This window comes from Sphaeramia orbicularis, chromosome 24 (genome assembly GCF_902148855.1).
Source record: "Sphaeramia orbicularis chromosome 24, fSphaOr1.1, whole genome shotgun sequence".
Taxonomy (NCBI): domain Eukaryota; kingdom Metazoa; phylum Chordata; class Actinopteri; order Kurtiformes; family Apogonidae; genus Sphaeramia; species Sphaeramia orbicularis.
In genome coordinates this window covers 37,275,231-37,287,450 of record NC_043979.1, presented here as the reverse complement: position 1 = coordinate 37,287,450, position 12,220 = coordinate 37,275,231, and the positions used below count along the sequence as shown (strand labels likewise).

Genomic DNA, 12,220 nt, shown 5'->3' with positions numbered 1-12,220 from the left:
GAAATTAAACTACAATGAGCTATTTTTGTTGCTATTATTATATTTGTCCAAACAAATGTACCTTTAGTTGTACCAGGCATTAAAATGAACAAGAAATTGAAGAAAACAAGGGTGGTCTAATAATTTTTTCTGCGACTGGATATCTATTTAATGTAGCTTGAACTGACAGTTACAGACTAAAAAAAATCATATTTATACTTTATTATTATTAACCAAAGTGCACCTGTTTTATCCTTAAAAGCTGTGAATGATTATCAAAATTCTCTTACTAGTCCTGGAAAGGTTATGGAAAAGTTTGGAAGTTTTGTCTGTAAAAATGTGGATGAACCCTCTTTGAAATTATTACATATATTATAGCATTAAGGTTTATGATCTTTACCCAGGACTGCTGTGTACCATGTGGTATTTTTGAGAACTTCAGTAGATATTTCGTTGAATTCTTTACAACTGTGCAAAAAATGTCTTGTTTTGTTGATTAAAAGTGCAGTCAGTGTCAGTGGTGTTCGTCGTCTTTAACTGCTGGAAGAACTGTATGGATTCTTTACAACAACCATTCCCATACATCCCAGTGTCGCCTGAAGCTGTGTGTGAGCCTAAATTAAAATCTCTCAGTATGTATGGAAGTCCAGGAATGCGACTGATGTGGGTGAGTCACACGAAAGAAGCTCGGGAGAGGAAGGGAAGATGTGGGCCGACCCAAGGGAAGTAGTGCGATCAGACGTTAAATTCCTCTATGTGACTCACTGTCCACTCAGCATAAAGCCCTGTCAGAGCGGTCAGAACGCAGCACAGTAATGCTCCTATAGTAAAATATTGACTTCATGAGTCACTGTAATAACAGAAGGCTTTCAGTGTGTGTCACAGCCACATTCCTCGTAAATGACTGTCATCAGATCAATGAGCTTTTAGGAGTTTAATCGTGACGTTCTGCTGCTTTTCATTACACTGAGGGGTACAAGTAAATCTGTAAAACATTTAACTTATTTATGAAGGTCCGGCATGCATAACCTAGTTTGCTCTTCTTGTGTAATTTCATAACATTCATCTCATTTGCATGTGGAATTTTCTTTTATCAATTGCATATCTCATTAGATTAATGACTGGCTTCTCTCCTTCCAGTCTGACTCCTCTCTCTCATTCTTGCCAAGTTTGATTAAAAAATGAAGCCTTCCATTCGTAATCGAGGGTCAGTGTGGGACTCTGTTCTGTTCTGTGAATATGATGAAATCCAGTAGAAAGTTTCTCAAATGAAATCACCTATCGGGTTCATTCTGTTGTCTTGCTGGTTGAATGTTTCTAACCATTTTAGTGGGATGTCATTTTGAGCAGGTTTATTTAGAAGTTGAGCTGTAATATTTTATAAATCAGCCGATCAAAATGGAAATATTAGTTGCAGTCTTTTGTAAATTTTAAGGACATATGTGTGAAATTCTTTGAGTTATTTTTATAATTGGGGTTAAATATGTAGATGCAAAGTAAAAAGGTCAGGTTTTGCCATATAGGAGTTTATTTTGTGAAAACATTGTGTTGCATTTACTTTCAAGAGACAAGTAATACTTTGATCTGGTTTTAATTATGCCATCACTTACATGTGAATTTAGAAGGTAATTTTATGAGTCCAGAAAGTCACTCTTTGTCGTGAAACTGTTAAAGTGAAAATACATGAATATAAAATATAAACATCGGAAAGTTAAGGAGCTGACATCATTGTAAATGTCGTCTTTGCAGTTTCACCATGACCAGACTGTAGTGATTTTCACCACTTCTGATACTTTTTCACTTTTTTTCTACTTTTATTTTAATTGAAGAAGATTTACAAAGCATTACAAAACACTTGCACTAAACCCACCCCACATAAATATACTCATCTGTACTTAATAACCATATTTTTCCATGGTCAAGTCATGTCAGTATTTTTTTGTTTGTAGCATGTATCATCACATGCGCGGAGAGATGCAATCATTTTAAAACACAAACAGATTCACTTCAATACACTGTGGCATTGTTGGTAAGTGAAATTATTACTTAAATGGACAAATATCATATGTATAAATAGTGGTATGATTAAAACAGGATCAAAATGTTATTTGTCTCTCGCGATTGACCATTTTTCATATATTTCCTGAAGGTCAGTCCCATGAGCCTCAACTTCATCATTTCTATTGTACTTCCCCTGACTATTGATTTTCTGGCAACTTTTTACTTCCACTCACTACATTTTAACACAAATATCTGTGTTTTCTAATTGGTAATTTAGTTTAAATTCATTTGAGGGGAATTATGGATTATTTTATTTTGCACTTTCCCTACATCATTACTCATTTCAACCTAAGTGGATGAAACAATAGCACTTAAAATGATTATCTCTGCATATCATGTATAACTAACACAAGACAAATTTGACATAAATAAGTGGAAGATCAGAATAATATAAGCACCAAAATGCTGGATTTGATGCTTAATTTTCAGTATATATTTGATTGTGTTTGCATTTCCACACAAAAACCCAGTAGAAAAGCCTCAAGGTATCATTTTTACATCTATCTGGACCTGAGTAAAGTTAAATCAATACTTCTATTTTCACTCTTCAGTCATTTTTCCATCTTTTGTATCCCCTACTTGACTGAAGAATGTGCGTACTTTTGCCACCTCTGCTTAACAATATAAAGTCCATCATGAAACTTCTTTTCCCACATTTCAAACCATGCATGCATACATACATACATACATACAATTTAGCGGAGGGGGGCCCTCAGACGGCACTTGATTACTGCTGTTATCACCCATTTGGGAGCAGTCCAGATGGAATTCACACATTCCTGCGGGACAATACTGAAGTGTGACAGATCTGATTATGTTGGTATTTACCTGAGGATTTATCTGCATTCCTTTGAGTCTCTCTCCCCCTGCAGACAAAGGCTGAATTAAACGTGTCTGTATTGGAGTAATTGAGGCGGGCCTGTTTACTTCGTAGAGTGGGGAGGGGGGGGCGGTTTCAGGCAGCAACTCGATGGCACCTAAACTCAGCTGTTTGGGTTTAACTTTGCAAAGATTTATGGTTTTATATTGAGTTTAAGTCAGATATCACACCAACAGTCAAATGGATAGTCTCATTGTAGTTGTGTGTCAGAATAAAACTCCCTAAAGGATTCCCTCTGGTTTTTGTCTCTTAGCATTCCTCTACTTGACTAATGACATTAGCCATGAGATATGGGGAAGAGGATGGGAGAAACTGTGGGGGTAGATGCTCAAAACTGTTTTCCTGCCGCTTCTTCTTAAAAGTATGTGAGAAACTGTCTTTTGTTGACAGTTGATGGAGACTTACAGCCCCCTTCAAAGAAAAAATGTGGATGAATTTGTGTATGTGTAACAGGGCGGGAACATTTAAGAAGGAAGTGGGTTGGAGGGAGGGGGTGTATGGAGTTTGAGCATGTACAATAGTTGCATTTTTTTTTTTTTTTGAGGTGTGGGTAACAAATGAGGTTGATCACATGATGAGCTCCAGTCATCCTGAGTAGACGCAGGGTGAGTATAGGGAGGGAGGAGGAGGGGGAAGGGTGGAGGGGTGGAGGGGTGGAGGGGAGGAAGGGGCTCATTCAGAACAGCTGAAGAAAGGAGAGGGAGGTGGGAGGAAGAGGGAGGCAGGGGTGGTCCTAACATGACATGTGTGTCAGTCTGTTGAAATGTGTGTGGAGCCTTCTTTTCTGCACATACTGACTGAGAAGCAGCACCGGAGAGAGGGAAAAAGACACCGCTTCTGCCTCAGACGAGAGTTTGAAGACTGAAACAACTGAAAGGAGCAAAGTTTGTAGACTTAACTGTGAGTGTAGTAACAGCAGAAAGAAGCAACAACTATTCTTTTATGCAAAGATTTTAATTGCCTAGTTTTTTCTGATTTTTTTTTTTTATATATATATTTTTGTAAATTTTTTGGAGAAAGTTTTTTGGACTTTTACAAATGCTTGGAACAATTACTTTAACAGGTGAGCACATTTCTATTCAGTTCATCATCCCTGTGTATTGTGTTATATGTGCTTATATTTAGTGATCATTTTTCATTAGTTATTTTGTTTTTTGCTGAAAACCTAAGCAGTGGTTTCTCCTTACATGAGTGAGTTTGGCTGAAAGCATTGTTGTCCTGAGGGTGTGGTTACTCAGTAGTGTGGTCTGTAGTCGTCCTGGCACGGATGAGTGATTTCACTCACAGATGGCTTTGCTGTGGTCATTGATAATAGGGAATATCATCGTAAACTGCTCTAGTTTTTTTTTTTTTTTTTTTCATTTATTGTGTCTGAACTGTGACAAGATCCCTTTTCTTCTCTGCACCAGTTTCAGCATTTCACCCCAATGTCTATTATTCCCTCTGTTCATTTATCAGTATTATACATTACAAGTGACTTTTCAGAGTGTTAATAAGAGCAGGCTTTGTTTTTTTTTCCTTCATAGCATCCTTTTTTTCTTCCTACTTTACAATCAGCCCTTCAGACTGGCTCAGCCAAGAACGGAGCACCATGAACATCCCATACATCCAATAGTGTCACCAAACTTCTCAAGGGGGAAAGAATTTCACACAGTGACAGCTGCTGTATAGAAATATATAGCTGTATTTCCAGAAACATCTTCAAAGCCTCCTTTTAGCTTGTGTCACCATCTGAGCCAGCTCCCAGCATCCTGTCATGTGAAGTATTTCATTAGATTAGAGTGGGATTCTAATTCCCACTGGGTTATTCAGTTTAGCTCCAGATAATGGGGAGGGAGGGGAAAAGGGGGCATATGGAATTAATTACATGCCAAGACTGATTCTTCTTCAGGCTTTATAAGTGGGAGTGATGGTTCGAACAAAGTAGGTCTGGAATGTTTTGCTTCATGTGTGACCTCAGGTTTGGGTTTCCTCACATGAGTGGAATATCAAGGCATTGATACCATCAGATGAATATTTTTTGTGTCATTTTGGCATAAGGTTGAATTGTTTATAGTCGTTTTGCAGTGGGAAAGAATGGTAATGGGACAACAGAGGGGCAAATGAGGCAACAGTTGATGCTTTTAGGGTGTGACTGGTGATGTATAGGAGCCCCTTGGAGCCGCTGAGGCACTTTGACCACACCTTTATTACAGAGAGAGGGCATTAGAACTGGCTGTTGTTATTGAGGGGGGTTTGTGTTTGTGTGTGGATGCAGGGAGTGGGTGTGTGTCTGGATGGGGGTGGGTGGGTGGGGGGTTGTTAGCGTCTTTTTTGGTGACTTCTTTTGTCTTCTGCCCCAGACTATAGCAATTATAACAAGGATTTGCATATATTTGCTGAATTTTGTCAACTGTCTTCAACTTACAGACCCGCCCCACCTCCCTCAACACATATGCTCATAGTAGTGCTAAAAGAAGCACAACAGTAACACTATCTGATCTCAGCGGAGAGAGGGGAGTAGACATACAACAATTGTTTTTTGGCTGCGGTGATGATATTTAATATGAGGGCATTGCCTTACCACATGTTCTCGTACGCATGCATAAACAAAGCCCGCCTCCAGCAGAGAGAGGCATTTCACCTCTAAATGCGTGTGTGTCTGCATGTTTGATATGTAACACCCTACCTAAATGAGTTAGGGCTCCAGCCTCAGGGGAAACCCTCCTCCTCCTCCTCCACCCCGTCTCTTCGTCTCTTAACTGTCCCCTCCTCACCCCCTGTAGCCTCACTCCTCACACACATTCTTGCTGGTTACAGTCGTTATTCAAAACACCCGCCCTCCTCCGCACAGTTACTCTTTTACTCCCCCCACCCCAACTGAATCAGTCTCGGGATGTTAACAGTTGTGTGCCTGTTAAAAAAAAAAAAAAAAAAAAGGTGAGGCCGGAAAACAAAGATCAAAAAGACAGGAGAGATGCCAGTAGTCTGTTAAATCAACATGGTTCCTGTTTTATTATCCATGTACGTACACATGGCCTCGTCTGGATTACCAACAGTCTGACCCCTCCCTTGCACATGTTTTCTCTGAGACCTTAACTAAGGTTCGACAAACTGGTTTAATTGTATGTATTGGCGGAGATACCTGAATGTATCACCTATGTGGGAGGGACTCACTCTCCACTGTTGCGTCACACTCTTTTACTTCACATTACCCTATCTTTATTCACAGTTTTTCTTAATTCTGCAAACTCCAAATTGCAAACTTCCTCCAAACTGCAGTGTTTCTTGATAATAGAAAAGTCGACCACCCCCCCTTCCTTTATATTCTGAGGCCAGAGAGGGTTAGAAGCCCATTGTGTTTGCATGAGTGTGTGCCTTGGGAAGGGGGGTGGGTCCCCATCCATCCTGCTGTGGTGGAATTTGGGTCAAGGGGATTGGGACTTATTTTAAGGAGGGGTAGAGGCCTGTATTGTTTAGCTTGAATCTCACACAGTCACCATTGAGACACAGTTTGAGCAAAAAACAAATAAACATTCCCAAATTCCCCTGGTATTTAAATTCAGATTATGTTTAGCACATCCTAAAATAATTTTCCCAGACATGGAGTGAACAGCATTGCTCACATTCCTCTTGGGTTAAATCCATAAGATGTGGGCGTGCCCTTGCAAAAAGTAGATGATATGAAGTGAATCTATATTATTATACGAATTAAGTGTAAAATGCTGCAGTGTTTGCTACGGGACTGATTGTAATTGCTTCATTGGTTAACAACAATTTTCTATTTTAAAGGTTTGAACATGTAGGAATGTGATGCTTCTGAGTGAAACTTTTTGTCTATAATTAAGTAAAAGTATGTGGATAGACTCTGGGCACACTTTTACATTTTTGTGTGGGACAAGTACACAGTTGTCTTTTATAGATACTGACCAAAAACAACCTGAAAACAAAACAGGACTATCTACTGGAACCACTTTTAACATTTTATTGCAATTTTTCATTAGGAATAAGACTTAAAAGGCTGTTTTATTGTTAATAGTTTGTAGGTGTGGAGGTGCAAGCAAAGTGAAGAGTTTAGTTCCCACAGTGTGTGAGGCTTAAGAAGTGCCTTGTGTGGCTTTGTCTTTTTCAGTGTGTGTAATCAGGTAAGCTGATAGCCAGACATTAAAAGTGCTGGGAGTTTGTTTTGAGAGTCCAGGGGTATCAGATGTGACGTTTTCCAGACTGCTGTGAGATTTGAAGAGAAAAGCAAAGGGAAAAGAAGACGAAAACGTCCACTCCCCCCACGCCTTCCTCCATCAGAACACAGATAGACATGGCAGCCATTGTATGTGTTGTACTAATATGTCATTTTTGTCTTGGACTATAAAACTACCAGGCAAATACTCACGATAGGTGACTTGACTTAACCAAACAAAAGGCAGCAGAGCTTTGCAGAGTGTGTCATTACAGTGATGTGTTGTGTTGTGTATCTTGGAACTTGCATTGTATTGAGGGATTTTAATTCACTAATTGGAAAAAGCATGATTCTCATTGTGCAATATTTTCTACAAAGTTCCTTTTGGGGTTGGTGTTTTATTTGTGTCGATGCCTAGACTTGTTTTTGCTTTTGTATGTTTTGGGCTGGACCAAATTAGAATCTGATTGTAATTAAGCAGTGATTCGCATTATGAAGTCGGCTTAGGGGGTCAGAATCTCAGCAAATCGTTTTTCTACAAGTCCAGTGATTAAGTTCAGATGGTAATAATGTCAAAGCATTTGTTTGTGGCGAAGTTTGTCTGATTTGTGTTGTAAGAGCTGGTGTTGTCATCATTATCTGGCTGAATGTTAACTGCTTTTTTTATGAGCATCATGGGTGTAATTGTTCTTTCTGAAGCACAGCAGGAGTTTTATAGAGAAAGTAAAGTGGCATTAAAAGAGACAATTTTTCTGTCTTGTCATTTCAGTTGGCCAACCAGATGGTGTGTCTGTGGCTCAGAAGGAAGAGTCTCCTGAAACCATGGATGCCATTCAGGATGAAGTGGCTCCTCAAGTGAATGGAGAGAAAGTGGAGAAAGAGTCTGCTGATGCCAATGATATCTCTGCTGTTGAAGAGAAGGCGGTGGAGGAGAAATCTGCTGACCCCAGTGAAGTGGGCTTCAAGAAGATCTTCCGTTTCGTGGGCTTTAAGTTCACGCTGAAGAAGGACAAAAGTGAGGAGAAAGACCCTGTCAAGTTACTGACAGTCAAAGATAAAGATGGAGAAGAGGTTGCTGAGGAACCTGCAAAGGAAGAGGAAGCTGCCACTGTTGAAGAGAAGAGCACAGCTGAAGAAAAGGAGGCTGATACAGAGGCATCCACCGCTGAGGCTCAGGTGACTAAAGAAGAAGACAAGGCTGAAACCACTGAAGTCCCTGCTGAAGGTGCTGAAGGTGAAGCTACCGAGGAAGCAGCCAAAGAGGAAAAAGCTGAGAAAGAAGGTGAGACCAGTGCACCATCTCAGGAGCCCATCTCAACCTTCAGGAAGCTCTTCACTGGTGGACTCTTTTCTAATCTGAGAAAGAAAGCCAGCATCAAGAAGACAAAAGAGGAGGAGGAGAAGGAGGAGGCAGCTAAGACAGAGGAGGCTGGTGCTGAGGAAAAGGAGGAGAAGGCTGAGGAGCAGGAAGATGCCAGGGAGGAGGCATCCGAGGCCCCTGAAGAGGACAAGTCAGAGCCTAAGGTTGAAGCAACTTCTGCCACTGAGGAAGAAAAGCCAAAGGAGGAAGCAGCAGCTGTACCTGAGGAGAAGAAGGAGGAACCAGCTGCTTCAGAGGAAGCAAAATCTGAGCCTGAAGTAACTGCTGAAACCCCTGCTTCAACAACAGACACTACTGATGCAGCCAAACCAGAAGAGGAAAAGGACAAAGCTCCACTGGAGGCGTCCTCTGAGGCTGAGGTGCTTTCATCGCAGGAGAAGGCAAAACCCCAAGGAAGCCCTCTTAAAAAGCTTTTCACCGGAGCAGGCTTGAAGAAGTTGTCAACTAAAAAACAAAAGGCCAAGAAAGATGTCGAGACCAAGGCTGCAGAGTCTGGGGAGCAGGTGGCTGAGCAGCTTCAGTCCTCCACTGATTCAGCAGAGGCTCCCAAAGCTGAAAGTGGGCCATCTTCTCCAGAGGAGTCAGGAGAGCATGTTATCGCTGTAGAGGTGACCCAAATGAATCAAGCCAGGAAACTGAAGGTGAAGTGGCTTCTGATGGAGAGAAGAAAAAAGAGGGCATCATTGCCTGGTCCTCTTTCAAGAAACTGGTAACACCCAAGAAGCGTGTCAAAAGGTCCTCTGAGAGTGATGATGAAGCCGCAGGTGAGAAGCCAGCCAAGTCAGCCACCTTGTCATCCTCTGAGAGTGCTGCTCTGACAGATAAGAGTGTGGAGGAAGAAACTAAGGAGGAGAAGCCCACAGAGGAAGAGCCAAAGACTGAAACTACTGAGAAACTAGTCAGTAGCACCGAAGAGCCCAAAAAGAAAATGGACACCTCTGTCTCCTGGGAGGCTCTAATGTGTATGGGTGGACCCAAAAAGAGGACCCGCAAAACCTCAGATTCTGATGATGATGACGAGACCAAGATTGAGGAAGATGTACCAGCTGCAGCTGCTGAGGGTGAACAGGATGGCAAAACTGAGGCTGCCATTGTCGCTTCCCAAACTAGTGAAACTGAAGGTGAAGTTGTTTCCTCTCCTGAACCTTTAAGCAGCCCTCCATCTGCCTGGGACACACTGAAACGCATGGTTATGCCAAAGACTAAGGCCAAAAGTGAGGAAAAGGCAGAGGAAAGTGCAGAGCAAGTCCAGTCAGACAGTGAAGCCCCGAAAGAGGAGATGTCCTTTTCTCTGAGAAAGTTCTTCCCTGGACGCAAGAAGAAGAAGGCTGAGAAACAATCATCAACTGAACAGGGCTCAGGTGAGGAGGACTCTGATACCCCAGCAGTGGTTCCCCTCTCAGAGTTTGATAAGCCAGCTGAGGCTGAAACAGAGCAACCTGCAGAAGAAGGAGCAGAACCAGCTGCAGTCCAGATTAAAGTAACTGCTGAAGATAGGTCTCCTTCATGGATCTCAGCCAATGTTGAAGATGCCAATGATCAACATGATCAGCTGAGTGATATTCCAGAGGAAGCAGAAAATGCTGCCACACCAAAGTCTGTTGACACTGACATTGCAGATGATGATGACGTGGCTGTGCCCCCTAAGTCTCTTGGCAGGACAGGCAGGAGACTGTCTACAGCAGAAGTGAAGCCTGTTGCTGTAACTCCATCCACAGAGACCACCCCCGTTCCTAAAGGACCAGAAACAGAGAGTGCCACAGAAGTTCTCGAAGGTGTGAAGGCCCAAATCAGTGAACTCCCTGCCAAGACATCAGTTGCTATTGAAACATTGCAAACAGAACAAGCTGTTGCAACGACAGAATCTGAACTACCAACTGAGACTGCTGAATCCAAGACAAGCTCTGTCCTGGAGATGCACGCCCGCGACGAGGCCATGGCTATTTGCACTGGCCTGGGGACCAAGGAGATTGCCAAAGTCGCCCTGGAGAAACCTCCAATGCCCATTGTCGAGACTATGACTGTGATTCATGATGCTTTAAGCACAGAGGTGTCAGCAGAAGCCCCGAAAGAAAAAATAGAGGAAGCTGTTGTTACTGAAGATGTTATGCTTGAGGCCCAAGTGCACCAAATAGACACTACTGAGCTTGAGCCTGCTGTCGAAAAAACACCTAACTCAGTGGCAGACATTCAAACAGCCAGTGAGACCTATGAGCCTGAGATTGAGAAGGCTGGAATCATCAACACTGTCCTGCAGGGATCTGAGGTCTCCCAGCCACCCACCACTATTGAGAACTCACCTAGAGCTGTCATAGTTAATCCTATCATGCCAACATGTGAAGCAGGTGTTTGTGCCCAGAGCATCCAAATCACTGAGCCAACTGTAGAAACTAAGGAAGTGAAAACAGAAGTGGAGCAACTTTCTGCAACTGAAGAGATCACCCCAGTAACAGAGACCGTCCAGGCTGTGACTAAAGAGATAACTTCTGTTGTATGTGAGAAGGCAGAGACTGTCACAGAGGAGACTGAGCCAGAGATTCCTGTAGTTTCACCAACTGAAGAGATTGCTGTTATCTCAGAAGCAGTTGTCCTTGTTGCCCCACTCAATGTGGAGGCTCAGCAAGCGGAAGCCTCAAACACAGCGGCCATTGAAAGTGAATCAGTGTCTGTAGCAGTTACAGATGAGGTGGTTAAGGAGACGGACGTTGAGGTCTGCACTGCGGTGGAGAACAGTGAGGATATCAAGGATGAAGTTGTGCAGCCTGACAACATTGAGGCTCAGAGCATGACCATCGCTCAGAATGTCATTCAGGATGCTGTGGAAAAAGTTTCAGAAGACATAACTGAACCCGAACAGCCTGCCATCCCGTCAGATGACATCTCAACTCCAGTCCAGGCAGTAGCAACGACAGAAAAAGACATTGAGGTTGACCCAGAAATCCCTGTTGTCACTGAGACTCCCATTACACTCATCTGTGAAAAACAATCACCGAAGTTGCTTCATGTCGCCATGGAGGTCACAGATGCAATTCCTATTGAGGTCACAGAGAGTATTGTTGCACCTGTAGAGGAGGAAAAGGAGGAGAAGAAACCAGAGGAAGAGTTGAAGCAAGGTGAGGAGGTAAAAGTAAGTGACGAAAGTGCTGTTGTGGAAGAAGTGGTAGCGATAAAAGAAGAGATTCAAACAGAAATTGAAGAGGTTAAACCAGAACAAGGTGTCGGTGAGTTCGTTGGGGAAGTAAAACTTGAAACAGAAAAAGAAATTTCAGAGGCACCTGCAGAGGAGAAGAAAGACATGGTGTTCCACATGCCAGTCCAGGTGGTCCTGCATACAGCGCAGGTGATCGAGGATCCCTCAGTGGAAGAAGAAGCTGCAGTAGAATTCGATAGCAACGGCCCCGTAGACTCAAATCCACCAGCTGAAGACTCAAAAGCTCAGAGCCCTGCAAGCCAACAGCAAGTGTCGGAACGTCTTTCTACGGTGACAGAAGAACCTTCAACTTCTGCAGAGGATGATGGAGAAGCAGCAGCCAGCCAGCCTGAGACAGAGACGGAGACGGAGAAATCATCATCGGGAAAGTGCGCGGAGGTAATGGCTCAGGTGATCGAGGTGATTGAGGAGGCTGTGAAGGAAATCGAGCCTGTTTCCACAGAGATCACAACAGCATCATGAGCAGGTAAGATGAACCAGATGCCATTCATAGATGTGAAAGTTTTCACAAGGGTTGCTAAAAGTAGTTTTTCAGCATTTTAGCGTTGTGAG

General features: G+C 42.7%; 1 protein-coding gene across 1 annotated transcript in view; it reads left to right on the top strand.

Moving 5' to 3' along the window:
* akap12b (A kinase (PRKA) anchor protein 12b) overlaps positions 1 to 12,220 on the top strand; it is an 84,206-nt gene that overhangs the window by 68,411 nt on the left and 3,575 nt on the right. The window contains 2 exon segments of the mRNA XM_030129335.1: positions 7,846 to 9,072; positions 9,075 to 12,134. Coding sequence (XP_029985195.1) covers positions 7,846 to 9,072; positions 9,075 to 12,130 — 4,283 coding nt within the window. The 3' untranslated portion in view covers positions 12,131 to 12,134.